At 36.4% G+C, this 16,082-nt stretch overlaps 1 protein-coding gene and 1 pseudogene across 1 annotated transcript; both read right to left on the bottom strand.

Moving 5' to 3' along the window:
* Positions 1 to 7,567: 7,567 nt before the first annotated feature.
* LOC114544220 (eukaryotic elongation factor 2 kinase-like) lies at positions 7,568 to 8,023 on the bottom strand. The gene has a single exon (XM_028562913.1). The coding sequence runs from the start codon at positions 8,021 to 8,023 to the stop codon at positions 7,568 to 7,570; it is 456 nt and encodes a 151-aa protein (XP_028418714.1).
* Positions 8,024 to 12,443: 4,420 nt separating this feature from the next.
* Positions 12,444 to 14,495, bottom strand: LOC114544211 (annotated as a pseudogene).
* Positions 14,496 to 16,082: the final 1,587 nt, after the last annotated feature.

Below are 16,082 nucleotides of genomic sequence, written 5' to 3'. Positions count from 1 at the left end.
GCATGCATGAATTGAGGTTGCAATAGAATTATATTTCAGGATTTTTTGTATACTATTTTTGGTTTACTAGTAAGTAATTTTTGAGTTAAGTGCATGTTCATCATTATAGCCTAAGATATGATTTCCACTACAACTACAGTATAGGTATCAGTAATCGATTGATTTCGTGATTGCATAGTTAGTGTGATAGAACTATCGTATTTGATTGCATGGTTTCCTTTATTTATTGTGGTATGGTAGTGGATTGCAAGTCTAAACCTCGCTTTAAATGTGGTTTCAAAGCTATTAAAATTAACTCTAGTTTAAAAGTTATGGTTTATAAGATAAGTTATAGTTGTAGTTTAAGAAAATATATTTGTTATATAGGTGCTGTTTACTTTAATTGTGATTGATTCATTTGTAGTCACATGACTTTCAAAAAATGCAATGTTTCCCGCCTGGGAAACAAGTGAAAATTTTTTGCGTGCATATTGTCATAGCAACGTTTTTTGAAAAGAAATTGTCGTTATGCAAAACTCACTATTTCCCTCTGGAGCATACATTAAGTGTATATTGTGTATAGGTGCTGTATATTATAAATGTGATTGGTTCATTCGCAATCACATGACTTTATATAAATGCAATGTTTCCCGCCATGCAGGGAAACAAGTGAAAAATTGATGCCCGTATAATGTCATAACAAAGTTTTCTGAAATGAAATTGTCGTGTAACATGAATGTTTTTTTCCTATGGCAAAACACCTAATGTACGCTACACCTGGGAAATAGTATGAGTTTTATTTTCCCTCGAGTCTTAATTCTTTAAACATTCAGACTCTTCGGAAAACAAAACTCACTATTTCCCTCGGGAGCATACATGAAGTGTATAATATACAGAGGGCGGTAAAAAAAGAAGCCAAAATGTAGCACACATGTATCTTTTCACCATAAATCTATAAATGAAGGTAGCAGAAATAAAAATTATGTGTTTGAGCATAATATATTTCTTCATTATTATATTTATTATATTTATATCTTTCTATACTCATTATGTTTCATCTGGGTAGGGAATATCTGTTCTGCCAAGCATTTTTATATTACTTGGACTTTAAATTTGTGTAATCAATTTCTTTAAACTTGGTTAATTCGGAATAATTTTTCTGCCCGCCTGTGCGCATGATCATGAATCGTTTCCCACCAGCTTATATATAGTTGACTCATAAACTGCGGATGATGGACAATACAGTAACAATCAAAATGGAGATAAACACCTTTGAAAGTAGGATACCTATTTCACCCATTATTACCCCATTTGGAAATTTCGTTATGAAAATTTGAATTCGCAAAGAGAAATATTACTTCCAAACATAATTACGTAATTAGGGACAGACTTTTACTAATCAACGATATTTGAAATCGGCCGGACTCGGCGAGCTTTAATCGCTAAATTTATCTACTAAATCTTATATACCTTTTTGCGTAGAACGCACAATACATCGGAGGTTGCAGAATTCTTCATGTTATATGCTACTTTACTAACCCTTTGTAAAATTTCGAGTTTGGTACTTGGTAACATTTTTTGCAAGCGCGCCTCTATCCATTTGTCAATGAAAATGCATGACAATATCTTCTGAATATCAGAGAAATCTTGTACACTTTATGCACCCAAAGATAATCTTGCTCTATACGATTATCAGGTCTATTGGTCATTTATATAATGAAATGAAAGTCTAATAAAATGAATGTACAAAAATTTTGTACTAATTCAAGTGAATCACATTGTAACTAACATGACGTGCAAGGCTGTATTTAGCAAAATATACGCATAACTCAACAACTGCTATTCCAACGATATTCTGCCATGGAATATCAGGTGTATTTTATTCCGACGTATTCTGCATGCAATACTACCAGTATTCCGGAAATATTCTGAAGGAATACCACAGAATATCAATAATATTCCCGATCATATTGCGTGGTATAGAGGGCGGAATATGCGGCTTTTCGCCCAGTGTTTCCCAGCGATATTTCCAGCTCCATCATACCCTTGACCACGACAGTCTTCCATACGTAGTATGATGTTCTTGACAAAATTGAAAATTTCCTCCATTGAGACAAACTCTTTTGACACGGAACAAAACCAAAAAATTCCTCCCATTGTATTGAAAACGTGTCCCTGAGGAGTTTACAAGAAGAAAGGTGTACGTGGATTCAGGTTTCCAGCCATTGGTAAGGATCTCGTACTTCTCAGCATCGGTAAGGGACAAACTCTTGTTTACATAATTATATATATCTCGACAATGACTTTTTTGAGTATTAATTTTTGTTACATCTACATTTATGATTGGTGGGTTCATGGCAGATGTTTTCACAACTTTACTTTTACTACAAGAGTTTGTGGAGGGAGAAATTTTCTTTAAAGAAGCGTATTGTTGTTGGGCTGTCTTAGCTGTCTTCTTTGGAAGCTATGCATCCAAACTTAGTTGTTTCCTTTTTGTGTTAACAGCTTTGCCTTCTCGTTTTGATTGAAGGGATGGAAAGGTTGGCTTAGATGATGAGGGGAGTACACTATATTTCTTGTGCAATCAAAACACATCCAAGGTATCGAAGAATATCTAACTTCACAGATACACGACCTATGATTGGCTAGATACCCTTGGCTAGATGCCTTTTTTAGTTACTATTTTTAGTAAAATTTGAACCGAGGACAGTATCAGTACACACTGGACGCAAAAAAAAAATTCTGATCAATTTCCATTTTGAATTTAATCCCTCGGTTTGTACTTTAGGAAAGTTCTTGGCTTTTTTCGGTAAAGCTCCATTTAACGACATAGAAACGTGTTACGTTTATAGGTTAAGACCTGTAATTACTCGAATTTTCATTATTTTTTGTAAACAGAAATAGCATGCGATAAAATGGAATATTTTTTTAATGTTTTATTGAAATTATTTTACGGTAATCTGACTGCATCTAGAGCCTACGCTCAATACCTTCTGGATCCGCCCCTGGACTCCTTGATATGCTGCTTCTGTGAGATAATTTTCATCACCTTAAAGAGAAAACAGCTAAATCATATATATTGCATGCCAAACAATAAACAGGTTGAAATTACAAAACAATTTTATGTAATATACTCATGAAAAATAATACCTTCTTACACTGTTGTACACCTAATCGTCCTATTCTCTGGCAGGGACTTGAACGCCCGGTCAAAGACTTCTAATACTGACAAATTACTGAGTTCGATGGAACAAATGCCACTGTAATGCGCGAAGGCTATGTGCCTTGGCCCGCGTTGTCACAGGTCACTCATGATGATATTGAATTATTTTAAACCAATCGCATTACAGCATTCTCATTTATAATCGAATGATCGAAAATGCCTATTTCAAATTCAGCAAATAAACAATCAACAGAAAAGTATCTCAGTGCCAATAGTGATGAGCTGTTTTTATTATATTAGGTTTATTAACTATTTAACACTTGCTGCATGCTGGCTGTATTAATATTTTATTAATTTTTTTATATTTTGCTAACATAGGCTTTGCCCAAATTTCACGCCGACTCACTGAAGCGCTCATGCGCCAATACTTTACCAAAGAGCGAAGTCACGCCAATACGCTGACGGCAAAACAATTCAAAATTTATCTGGGATTTTTTACATGGATTCCCTGGCTCAAACCATGTTGCATAACTGCGAAAAATGCTTGTTGACAAGCCTGCAATGTTTCTAATTAAAAATCTGCGGTAATACCCCGAAAATTAACATTTTTGCCTTAATGTCTATGGTGGTCTATCATTGCCATTCAAAAGTCCTTTATAAACCAAATAAAAAATGAAATAAAAAACCAATTAAAATGAAAGAAATATAAATAAAATATAAACAAGTCCATTTTAAAATTGAATACATATTTTAGGAAGCCTATTGTTGCCAAATGCAAGATTATTTAAGCATTATGTAAGCCAGAATTTACGAAGGAAAGAAATTCTTGATTTTGTCGAATCAAAATATCCCCAGTATGCTTGGAGTGAGCGAAGTCTTTTACACCGGCTTCAGTATTTTGAGATTAAGTATATAGATTATAACATTGATGTCGAGCCGTTGAAACAGCTGTTTGCAAAGGGATTGATGGCCCTGGGCGTCTTCTCTTCAGAGTAAGAATATTTTGGTGGAGTGGTTATTTGGTGACATCAGTACTTATTTCAAGTTTGCGGACTTTTGGAAAAGAATCTTAAATTGTCAATCAAACTTCAACCTTTTTAATTTAAATCCACCTACATTACAAGAGTACTTTGCATAACATGTTAAAGAGTAAAATAGTATTGTAAAAAATCAATTACAACTTATAGTTATCATCCCTGCAATTCTTTAAATTATCCACAGTACAAACAGTTTGCTGTTAATTATTAACTGTAACACAAGTTTAACTTTAGCTGTAAACGTTAGTAAATTCAAGTGTAATATTACAAACAACAGGTTATAACTAAAAAGTTAGCACATTGTTAATGTTACTTTGAACCATTTCTCTCCATTAATTCCATCAGTATTTGATTCTGCTGTTGTTGTTGTGTCATGTGCATTGTTGTTGTGTCTGAGCTGCTGTTTCCAACTCTTTTTTCTAATATTTGTCTCCTCCAGTCTTAAAGAATATTCCTTTTCTGCTTTAACTTGCAGGTAGCTAATTGCATCACTTGTACTTCTTCACACCTTTTTCTTTTTCTTTTTCCTATATGGAATCTTGTCATTTTCTTCCTGATCATCACCTAGATCATCAATTTCACTTTTGCTCTTACGCTTTTTTGTTGTCATTTGTTTCATTGCATCTTCATAGATACTTTCTGCAGTATGTTTGCTCTTCTTAGCTTTGACTTTATTTTCATCATCTAACTCAATTTGTTCTTTGCCCAACGTTTCCTTTTCCAGTATTTCTTCCAGTAGGTTATCTAATTCGGTTTCTTCTACATCAATACCGGATGGCTTTTCTTCATCATTTAACTTTTTTGCACGTTTTGCTGTTAAAAGACTACACCAAACACAAATACACCAAGAAGTTACCCTAAACTTTGGATGATGAAGCATGTTTAGATTTTTTGCAATTTTGTCCCCTGTTTTGACACAATTTGGACAAAAATGTGAAATAGGAGTTGTTTATCATATATAAATTAAATGTAGAGCAAAAATTATCTGTGTAAAGCAGATACAACCAACCTAAAAATCGGACATAATACTCATGTTTTCACCTGAACATCAAAACAGCAACCTTAAAGGGAAATGGCAAAATATCTTTTTTTGACTTTAAAATAAAGCCCGTCCTATAACATATTAAAAATCAGTAAAAGTTAGTCTTCAGACAATTGCATCTTCAGAAAATCGCGATTGTTTATACTTGTGTAATGCGTCCTCGTCTGCCATCTTGGATTAAATTTCGAACAAATTAGAGTTATTCTAAAGTTTCTGTGTGACATCACAACCTGGGCTGTTGTTTTCGCCTAATATAGACGTTTCAATATGGCTAGTAAAGAAAGCGTCAAAACTACTGAAATAAAAGACAGCAAAGAGCAGATTATTGAACAGTACATGTTTGAGCTGAATAAAGGGGATGAAGGCACGGATAGTAACGTTTCCGAGTGAAGATTCTGGGTCAGAAGAGGATGAATTTGACGAAGAATTCAAAGCAGCCAATGCTTGGCGTCATACTACCCTCCACTGGTGTAAAGTGTGGTAAATGTACGATAATGGAGAAGACTATTGAAAGCTTCTGCTGTCACCAGAAAGCATTGAAGTACGATGAATACAAAGATAAACTTACGGCAACAGCACAAAATGAACAATTAAGTTGTATAACAAGCCTGTCTTCCTTTGTGCAAAATATGCTATTGAAGGACGTCCTTGATATTGATGTGTTGCTATATTTAGATGAGAATTGGCCGCTTGGTGACGATCAGTTGGAACAAACACATAAACTATATCGTCTTGTTTCTTACAGAAAATGCTCGAGACGGGTTGTTACTATTTTAGGAAAAAGGTGCGCAGAGTTTTCCCATTGTGTGTGTATACTTGCATCTGAAAAGAATTTGCTTCCCCGACTGGTTTATACACTTATTTCAAGTTCGCAAAGTAAATACTGACCGCGGCTATGCAAGTTAGATTATTCTATGTTACAACAGTTGCATGGATACATTTATATACAATATCTACATGTTTGAACATACGTCTATTTCACATTGGCAACCTGGCGAACATTAACTTCTGTGCTCTATAAATATAATGACATATGTTAGCAAGTTTTTGTTAGCAAGTAGCATATTATTGCCAGCATTCCCATCAAATTACCTTGATTATTTGGGTGTCCAGAATTACATTTCTGTTTACATCCAGTGTACTTCCAGCACCAAGTAGCCCACAGTGTCCTGGACTATCCACTCTCATGTCTGATGCTACTTCAACTGGTTTGCCATTTATTTCACTTAATCGTTTATATTGTTCCCTTTTCCACACATTTAATACAGCTGGGATAACATATGCACTTGGTATACTTGTTACCAAATAATATGAATAACCAAGCAGTGAACGTCGAATGTTGTTTTTCGATTATTAAACTCATGCAGTGATTGCAGTCGACTCTATAAACCTTTGAAGTTATATTTGTTATATTAAAACTCCGAATTATGTTTTTAAGACTCTTTTGGAAGTTAAAACAATGATGTAAAGCCTGAAATAGTCGGTCACGTCTTCGCAAAACCCAGCAAAACGACATACTGTACCAAGGTCATAATATGTATTCGTACACCAAACACAAAATAAACCTCAAAATTAACAAAATAGACTCCTACCATTTCAAGGATTATAATCGAGTTGATCTTCCAGTTCTGATAATATTTTAAACTCTTCCCAGTGTTTTATTTGTTATTTGATTCCACATTTCATATTTGTTTTCGAAACATTTTTTTAAAAAAATAGTTTGCAAAATGACAGTTAAATTGCTGACGTTTTTCACTGAAACACAAACGTTTCGTCTTAGCCAATCAGGAAGTTGCTGATTACCAGTCTACACTCATTCGCATTTCGCGCATGCGGACAAGTACCATGACCATTGAACGTCCTTGGTCCAAATTTAGGCGACTCTGGATTCCGCTATGTTTTCCTGGGTCCCGGGTGTAATTCCTAATCTCCAGGCGGAATTAGTACCCTCGCGTGACCCTCTGAAATGCTATTAGATGTTTCTTTGCACCAAATGGAAAAGGAGTCTAATTGGTTGGATTGAGCAGACAAATGATGTTCACGTGCGGTGCCATATTCGATCTACTAATGCATTGAAGTGCCAATTTGATGCATGTCTGACATGCCGCCCGCAAACATATGTTTTTTGCAAAAAGCAAAGACACACCTTAATATGAACGTTACCTCATTAACTTTATTTTAAAATTGACATACTAAAATGGCTGAAAGGTTTCTTCCTTAATTTGTTGTATTAAAGTTTTTTGTTGGGGTTTACCTTTTAATTTTACCCTTCTTGGCCAACAATGCAATGCTTTATAGTAAATGTTCATGCAACTCTTTCATTGTTTTGAACTTGCATAAGTTACCTTATTCTTGTTCAACAATGTCAAGTAATTTGCAATACTTGTTACAAGAGTGAAATATTAAGAAGGTATCTTTTGCTTGAAGAGATAAGTTTCCGGAACAGAACAGGATACTCTCATTATCAACATCCTTCTGATTTGTACTTGCAATTTCAGGGTCACAAAGATTGTAACCAACACCTTGAATGTCTGTAACTGTCCTTTGCTTTCCTGACTTAACATATGTATAGTGGCAGAAACATTGTGCTTTCAAAGATGCCTCTTCATCATTCGCATCTAATGGTATTATGTCATTATTGTTTACAAACTTATGGAATGGACCATCAAGATATGATTCCAATGTGACACAATCATCATTGTGTTTGGCAAAGTACACTTTGATGTAATTAAAACTATCACCAAAAGCCTCTGGCTTTTCTTGGACAAGTGCCTTTGCAAAGTTTTGTGCAAGCGCATTCATTTGGGCTGACTTACAGGTGTGAATTTCTGTTGATTCAAATAACTCTATGATGGAGTTTACTTTTTCTTCTTTGTACCATTTCAACACATACTTTCCAGGGGAAATTCCACAAATTGCTTCAGCAATAAGTGCATCCCTGAATCCTCCACATGCAAATTTCTCTGTATATGATACCTTGTCATGACGAGCTCTGTTTTCTGTGTTCTAGATCTCGTACAAAAACAACTCAGACACAGAGTTGGAATAATTTTGGCAATGTGCATAATTGTCTAACGCACATGCCGATTTATTAATTTTTACTTAACAACAAATTAGTTATTAATCAACAAACAATAAATTCAATTACTAAACAATTTGCACAGAAAAGGTGGTGCTAATTTAAACGCCCTACCGAATATACTAATATACCTTTACATTAAGCTCACGTGAAAACAGGGAGGATGGCGGGCTCAAATTCGATCTGTAATATGACCTTGTCGAAGCGAGGAGCAGAATGAGTTGGCAGCACATTCTGCTCTTTATCTATACTGACCCTCATCTCCGCTTTCCCAGGCGTTACCTATATGTCATCAGAATTCCAGGGAAATTACCCGCGCGTAAAACTAAAGTATTTAATCTACTTTAAGTCTCAAGTGCAGGAAGCAATAAATTCTTTATTGATATGCCAATAATTCCTTTATCGCTTCCCTTCATTGGCTTCATATCTAAAAGATACCTTGTCATGAGGAGCTCTGTTTTCTGTGTTCTAGATCTCGTACAAAAACAACTCAGACACAGAGTTGGAGTAATTTTGGCAACGTGCGTAATTGTGTTGCAATGTGTCTAATGCACATGCCGATTTATTAATTTTTACTTAACAACAAATTAATTATTAATCAACAAACAATAAATTCAATTACTAAACAATTTGCACAGAAAATGTGGGGCTAATTTAAATGCCACAAGGCTCCTTGAGTAAAGGAGACAAACTCCACCTCGTCATGACAAGGTATCCACAGACAGACTTGTAAAATCAGCAAAACAAATAATATATAAAACATGCATATAAGAAACCCACATATAAGAATCGTGGGAAGGAAAAGGTACAGATCTCCAACCAGTCGTGCCCGTGCATTGACCGGCCGAGTATCTGCAACCGGAGTCGCCAATATGAAAATAGTGACATGAGGTAGAGGAGCGCTACCTTTACCCTGCATCAGCATTGCGCCAGATTACCAATGAGTCTCATCGTAGTTATCTTGGTTGCAACTAATGTGGGATATAACGAAATAAGTAGGAACTAAGAAGTGTGCAGCCAAGGTCAACCCCCGCCAGGCACGGCAATGACTCATGTCGACATATGATGCGACATAGGTCGCGAAGATAAGTTCAGACTACGAATGTACTTGCGGAATGCGTCGGATTTCCACCTACCCATTACTCTGATTTGGGCGTCAGAAAAACCACATTCCGCAGCGAAAGTAGCTGCACCAATTCAAAAACTGTGCCTCTTATACTTAGTAGGGTCAAGACCACATGCACGAAAAATTAAAGCCAAATGCTCAGTAAATAGTCTGCATGTTACTGCGCGCCCATCGAGAGTGCGAAAAAGTGGGCCATCGGATAAACCGCGACGCGCAAAATATTCTAGTAATGTCTGCACAGGGCAAATATCGGAACGGCGATGAAGTGTAAGAGAAACACAAGGTTGATTGTAGGAATGTTTAAAGTTCGCAAAATTGATTTTCAAACCGGAAATATTACCCAAATTATCAACAAGTTGAACCACTTCAGATAATTGAAGCACGCCTGGAGACCGTGGGCAACTCGTTATTTCATCAACCCGCAAAAAGGCAAAAAAGGCTGTCGTACACATTGCCCTAAATAAAAGTGCGCGATATTCACTAAATGCAACGAGAGAAGTCTGACACCGGAGCCAAGCTTACCATATCCTTTCAACATTTCGAGAACCGAAAATACCTTTGTAGGGTCATGTATGACAATAACCTAATGCAGAAACATATGTATTCGTGGTCGAGGCTGCATAATGGCGCTGAAACATGAATGCGATAAATAAACCCAAGTCTGAAGGCGATATGGGCAGTTTGACTGAAGCAGATTGAAAAACTGTAGATGAAAACTGATTGTAGAGTTTCCATGCCCTGCGATAGGTACTTATTATTATTATTATTAGAAATACAATACTTTGCAAATATTACCTAGAATATTTGAAATACGTATGTGTACATTATATAGAAATATATAACTAAAACTAACTATTAATATTAATGTTAAAATGGGTGATCATACCGAATTTTACCACATGCAGGTATAAAACTATTTTTAAGACGCGTAGTCCTACTCTTAAAAAGTTCAAAACTGCATGGTTGACGCAAAGAATAGTTCATTTGTCTCTGCTTCGGAATTAATTCTTTTAACTTACTAGTGGACTGCAAAACAGATTTATAAAATCGTTTACAGATCTCAGTTCTTCTTTCACTTAGTAATTCAAGATTTAATTCTGCAAACCTTCCTTATATGGTGTTCCTGGTAGGAGGATCTTCACGGCACGCTTTTGAATCTGTTCAATTTCTTCGTTGTTTGCTGCGGTGATATATTGAGTAAAGCAGACGCCACCGACCCCTGCATCGTGGCGTCTGCCGTACCCAACACACCCGAGGCAACCACTGGCAATTCACGCGTCTCCGTCGACAACTCGGGCGGTGTAGATGGGATGGTGTGTGACAGGAGGTTGGCCATGACCGCCTGCGTTGTTTCCGAAATTATTCGGGCTAGAGTAGCTTCTGAGAGGGTAAAATGGTTGGTAGACCCCGCAGTGGTGTTGTCTGTTGGTGCAGTAGTTGGCGCGGACAATGGCTGTGGCAAGGTATTCACCGATGTATTTGGAGCCATGAGTGGACCGAAGCATGACGACCGTCGTGGTCGGCCAGGTCGGGTTGGTTGCGCTCGCCTCTGCACTCGTTTACTCGTTCTGGTAGTGGTAGCAGGCATAATTCCGTATAGCAAGAACAAAGAAATAAACAAAGAGCAGAGCAAGAGCGAAACGAATGTCTGCGGTGATACGTAAAATTCTATGTACCAGAGACAAGCCATGCACAATACAATTGACAAATATTAAAAAAGACAGGAAGAATGAAAAAGGCAGCGAAATAATAATGGCATACAACGAGGGTAGCCGCATTTGTTTATCCCATGATGCTGCAAATACTGAAAATCATCGGGCAATCTGAAAACAACATGCCGCACCATCCCACAATATATTGACTTCAACTGTGGGCATTCGGAAAGGTTAAACGCCCTACCCACTTAGACATGCATTTTTTCCTACACAGAACGAACGAGCGATATATGCATAAAACTACATCAGCACGACAAACATCACAAACCACACAACGCATGTACGACAAGTAAAATCATGAACTCATCCTGCACAGCAAAAAACCCAATGTTGAAATCTCAACGCAATTTTGCAGATCAACTTGCTCAGCAAGTGCAGAAAGATGGATTGGATAACTCTGGGCAACCATTGCAATATGGAAAGGTATAATTGGAAAAGAGCTTGAAAATAACAACCATGTCACTGTTGAGCCGTATATACCTGGAGTTTTCGTCAAGTATATCAACAATACTGGTGCTGTCTGTTTTGGTGATCATACAAATCAATGGGTTCAAAAGGCTGAAAGCCTTGTTTATTTTAGTTATGAGAAATCGTCCAACAAGTTAATGGTGTTGGATATTCAGGGAACAGGTCACATGCTGTATGACCCAGAAATAGCCTCTGCAGAACAGTTCGACAATGATGAACTCTTGTTTTGCACTGGTAATCTCTCGCATAATGTGATTGATTTTTTTGTTGATAACCATAAATGCAATAATTACTGCAAAAGCTTAGACTTGAAAGTACTGAAGTAATTCCTTTGTGTTATATTGCTCTTGAACATTGACAATTGTGTTGTTTTTTGTTACTTTAAATTTTAGTAAAAAACAAATAGGTACTTGTAATTTAATATGAAACAAAACATTTTACATCACTGTTTGTACTATAAATGTCATTTACATTGTATATTAGGTAGAAACATGATGTAATAACCTATTTGTTATATGTATATGCCAAATAGCAAATATACTTTTGTTCAGGGGTGGGGGCTGAGTAACCTTTAAGCCTGTTACTGTGCTGTTAGCAAATTTTCAAAAGGGAAAGGTTGCTTCATGCAAATAATTTTTTTTTTGTGGCAGTACTTAATAAAAAATCATTTTAATAGACCCTGGAAGAGGAAAAAATTCTCATGTTTCATGTTCAAGCTAAAATTCATGCCCCTTGTTAAAATTTAGGGACTACAGTACACCACTGCTTTTGTTCATATAGATAATACATGTATTTTATTTTTACTTTTGGAAAACTGCAGAGGACAAAAAAAAATTATTCAGTTACATTTTCCAAAAATTTATCTTTAAGATATAGAAATGCATTTTTACTATCACCCGGCTTAACTTTATCTGCATAAGGAATAATTTCTTCACACTTCTGAATTCAACATCCAAAAAATCCTCTTCCACTTGCAGGACACCGGAATGAATTGCAACATTTTTCAGCTGCTCTTCTGCTATCGGTAAACCTGTAAATATAAATAAGTAGAGTCATACTAAATAAACTCTAAGGTGAAAACATGGAGAGCAGATGAGCTATAAAACATGGAAAATAAGTTAAGGAAAATAAGCAATTGAACCATATACAAAAAGGGGTACATTGTGTATTGTTTTACATATGGTAGGTAAAACGTAAAAGGACACTGAAGAAAATTGCAGGGGAGGAGTATTTGCCCTCATTGCCACCTCCCATTCTTACTGTATGCCCCTAAATTTGTATAATTTGAAATACAATAAAATACATACTGCAATCTTCTAGACCATATTTTTCAGGGAAATTATATATGTGATCCGGAATCCCATCGGGTAAAACCGTATCTCTTTGCAATGGTATTCGATGGCTATTCCAAACGACTGTTCTGAACACATCCAGTTGTTTCTGTATTACTGGGATAAGGATGAAAGCCAATAGCATTCTAAATAACAGTAACAAATCATTGCAAAGACCACCACTATGGATATTTTCATTGAGACCAATAATGGAATTAAAGATTACCTATCTCTTTCCACATGTGGATTGTAGTGTCCTTGGTCCTGCAACCAGTTCAACTGTTCTTTAAAATACTTCTCCATTCTCTCATCGAGTTCCTTCCACCATCTTTCAATCTTTATTAAAAAATATGCAAGCTAATTGTAAATCATATTTTACACAGGGCACCCAAAATCTAAGTACAATTCATCGGAACATGTACACTAAATTGCTATTGCATAAAAAGCCTCCCCAAGGTTTTCTGCATATGTGCAAGCAGACTAGTAAGTTGATAAGATTAAGACCATCCTCAGGATAAGTATCAATAAGAGGGTTAAATTATTAAAATTAGTTAAATCACTTTTAAGTCAGTATTGTACAAAACAGCCATTTACTGCACCTGATTTGAAGTTGATGGGCCATAAATTACTGAACCAGATGGATCATCCATGTCGCCATGACTACTTTGAAGATATGTATGAATTGTGGCCATTATACCAGTTTCAGTACTCTTATCCAACCTCAGCATTGAAGAAATTGATCTGGTTTCATAAAGGTATTCTAGATACCAACAACCAATTATCCTTGGGTCACTGTTACTAACCCAAACACGGAGCCATAATAGCTTCCTGCTTGCAGTATCCATGCAACCATAGATGGCCAGCGGGTAGGTGCTGTTTTGGTAGCCCATCAACTTGTCGTGACCATCCAATGAGTGCACCTGTTGATGGATTCATTGGTATCAATGTCATTTACTTAGTATTTAATAATTAATAGTAATTTAATTTATAAATTGTTTTTAACATTTAATAATTGTATTTATACTCCAAATAGGCAGTCCAATGGCATATTTGTCCATATGGTCATACGCAATTAATAACAAGAATCAATATTCAGCGTGTATGACAGTTGACAGATTTTGGTGAGAATGTACATACCCAATTAGGTCCTTTACTCGCAAAAGCCTTCTTTTCCCCAACTGGTCCTCGTGCTTCCAGACCATGTGGGTCGAGCTTATACATGACAGCATGAACTAAATTGCGCGGGACATTTAGGTCATGATTTTGTTGCACTTTGTGGTACATAGCTCTGTACCTCAAAAGCTCTCCAGGCCCGTCAAGTTCTTTTTGGACAGCGTTTCTCACTTCGTCCACCGAGACATCTCTGTTTTGATAATAAATTTAAATGGCGAAGTCGTCTATCAAGCGTTCTAATGCTCCATGCATACTGGGGAAAGTCTCGCTTTAGGAAATCTAAAATGGCTTCCCGTTGCCGCCCCCGACTGACGTATCTCGTCATTTCTTGTCTAAAAGAGTCGTCTTCTTTCCAAGTGTCCGTCTGATAGTATGCAGTCATCTTTGGGAAGTATTATCAGTGATAAATTTATATCATTCTGTATTCGTGGTGATGACTGAAGTGATGATGCAGTAGCACGATGTTTAGTATACCACAATGCATTGCGTATAATGGCAGTTCTCTTTCATGAGTAATATATTTTTTCCAATGGCAGTTCTCGGCCATGAGTAATATTTTTTTTTCAATGGCAGCTCTCGGCCATTAATAAATTGTTTTTCAATGGCAGTTTTTGGCCATTGAATTTCTTTTTTAATTCTTTTTTTAAAAAAAGTTTTGATGTGTTTGATTCGTTAATGGCAGTTCTCGGCCACCATAGTTGAAACAGAAAGTGGACAACTGTTTAAAATTCATGTGCGACGTAAAAAAGGTACATTAGCATGCTACACAACTAGAATGCTGGGTTATAACTGATGAAATATCGTGTCAGCAGCCTTTGCATTCAAAAAGGCAATTAATGGTGAAATGGTTCCTTTGACTCAAGAGGTATTCTTCTACTTCCTGTTGTTTGCACACAAAGAATTACTTCGACCCATCCTCAATCTGTATATCCCCGCATTTCTATTTGTTATACTCCAATGGTTAGGTTCTCGTAGTTCATTTATGCTATCATTTTTCAAGAAATTACTGTGCACGAAACTCCTCATCCAACAAAACGTTTGGCTGATGGCAAAGAGACGCTAACCCTTCCAATCGTGATCTTTTCCGATGAAAACAAGTGGCAACAGATCAAAGAAATGGACTCTTTTTTTTCTTGCCGGCTTGCCTAGAAAAGATGTTTCTAAGATATTCTTGTATGTTTTTACCCTTCGAAAAACTTCAATTTGCTTTTGAAACTTCGGTTAGGCAACAAAGGAAAATGCTACAGAAATAGGCGACGTAAGAACAGACGAAGGAACATGGGCTACAGTCTCCGCGATAACCAATGCAAGGTATGTCGTAATAGCAGATGCAGAGCACTGGAAGCATGACATTAGTGAGGTTTACATTTGACTTTCAATGCATGGCCACACCACTACCTCTGAGGGAACCAATCCTGAGCGAAAGGTACCACACTACTACCTCTGAGGGAATCAATCACAAGCGAAAGGTAGCAGTGATGGTACTATAGAAATCAAATGTTAATCTCCTTATTAGTAATCATGCGAAAGACCATGCATTCATCAATTTTCAGATTAATATGGATAAATATCATATACATGCACTTATCGGATCTATTTCGTTTTCACTCCATGCAGCTCAGAAAGGTGCAAGAAGTTGATTCGGAGAGCATCAGAGACAACTGAACATGGTGGTCAATTTGATGAACTCAAAACATTCAATGCAATTGAGTAAGATACGTGATGCAGTATAGTTAATTTACATAGTTGAAATGTGTTTACTTTGCAGCGGTATGCCGACCTTTTTGGCTTGCACAGGACACATTTAAGTCTACATATGATCATTGGAAAGAATTAACTATATGAATCTGGATGTGTGTACCTGTTAAACAATTTTCAATATTTTCTTCTTTCTAGACAAACACCGGTTGAGATACTTCACACAGTGTTACTTGGAGCTGTAAAATACCTCTTGGCCAAAACAATGAAA

Source organism: Dendronephthya gigantea, unplaced genomic scaffold (assembly GCF_004324835.1).
Source record: "Dendronephthya gigantea isolate DGI-Jeju-01 unplaced genomic scaffold, DenGig_1.0 000004F, whole genome shotgun sequence".
Lineage (NCBI taxonomy): Eukaryota > Metazoa > Cnidaria > Anthozoa > Malacalcyonacea > Nephtheidae > Dendronephthya > Dendronephthya gigantea.
This window is presented reverse-complemented; position numbering and strand designations above follow the sequence as displayed.

Coding starts and splice junctions, on each gene's coding strand:
- LOC114544220 (XM_028562913.1), bottom strand. CDS start 8,023: ATGAATGCGCTTGCACAAAACTTTGCAAAGGCACTTGTCCAAGAAAAG.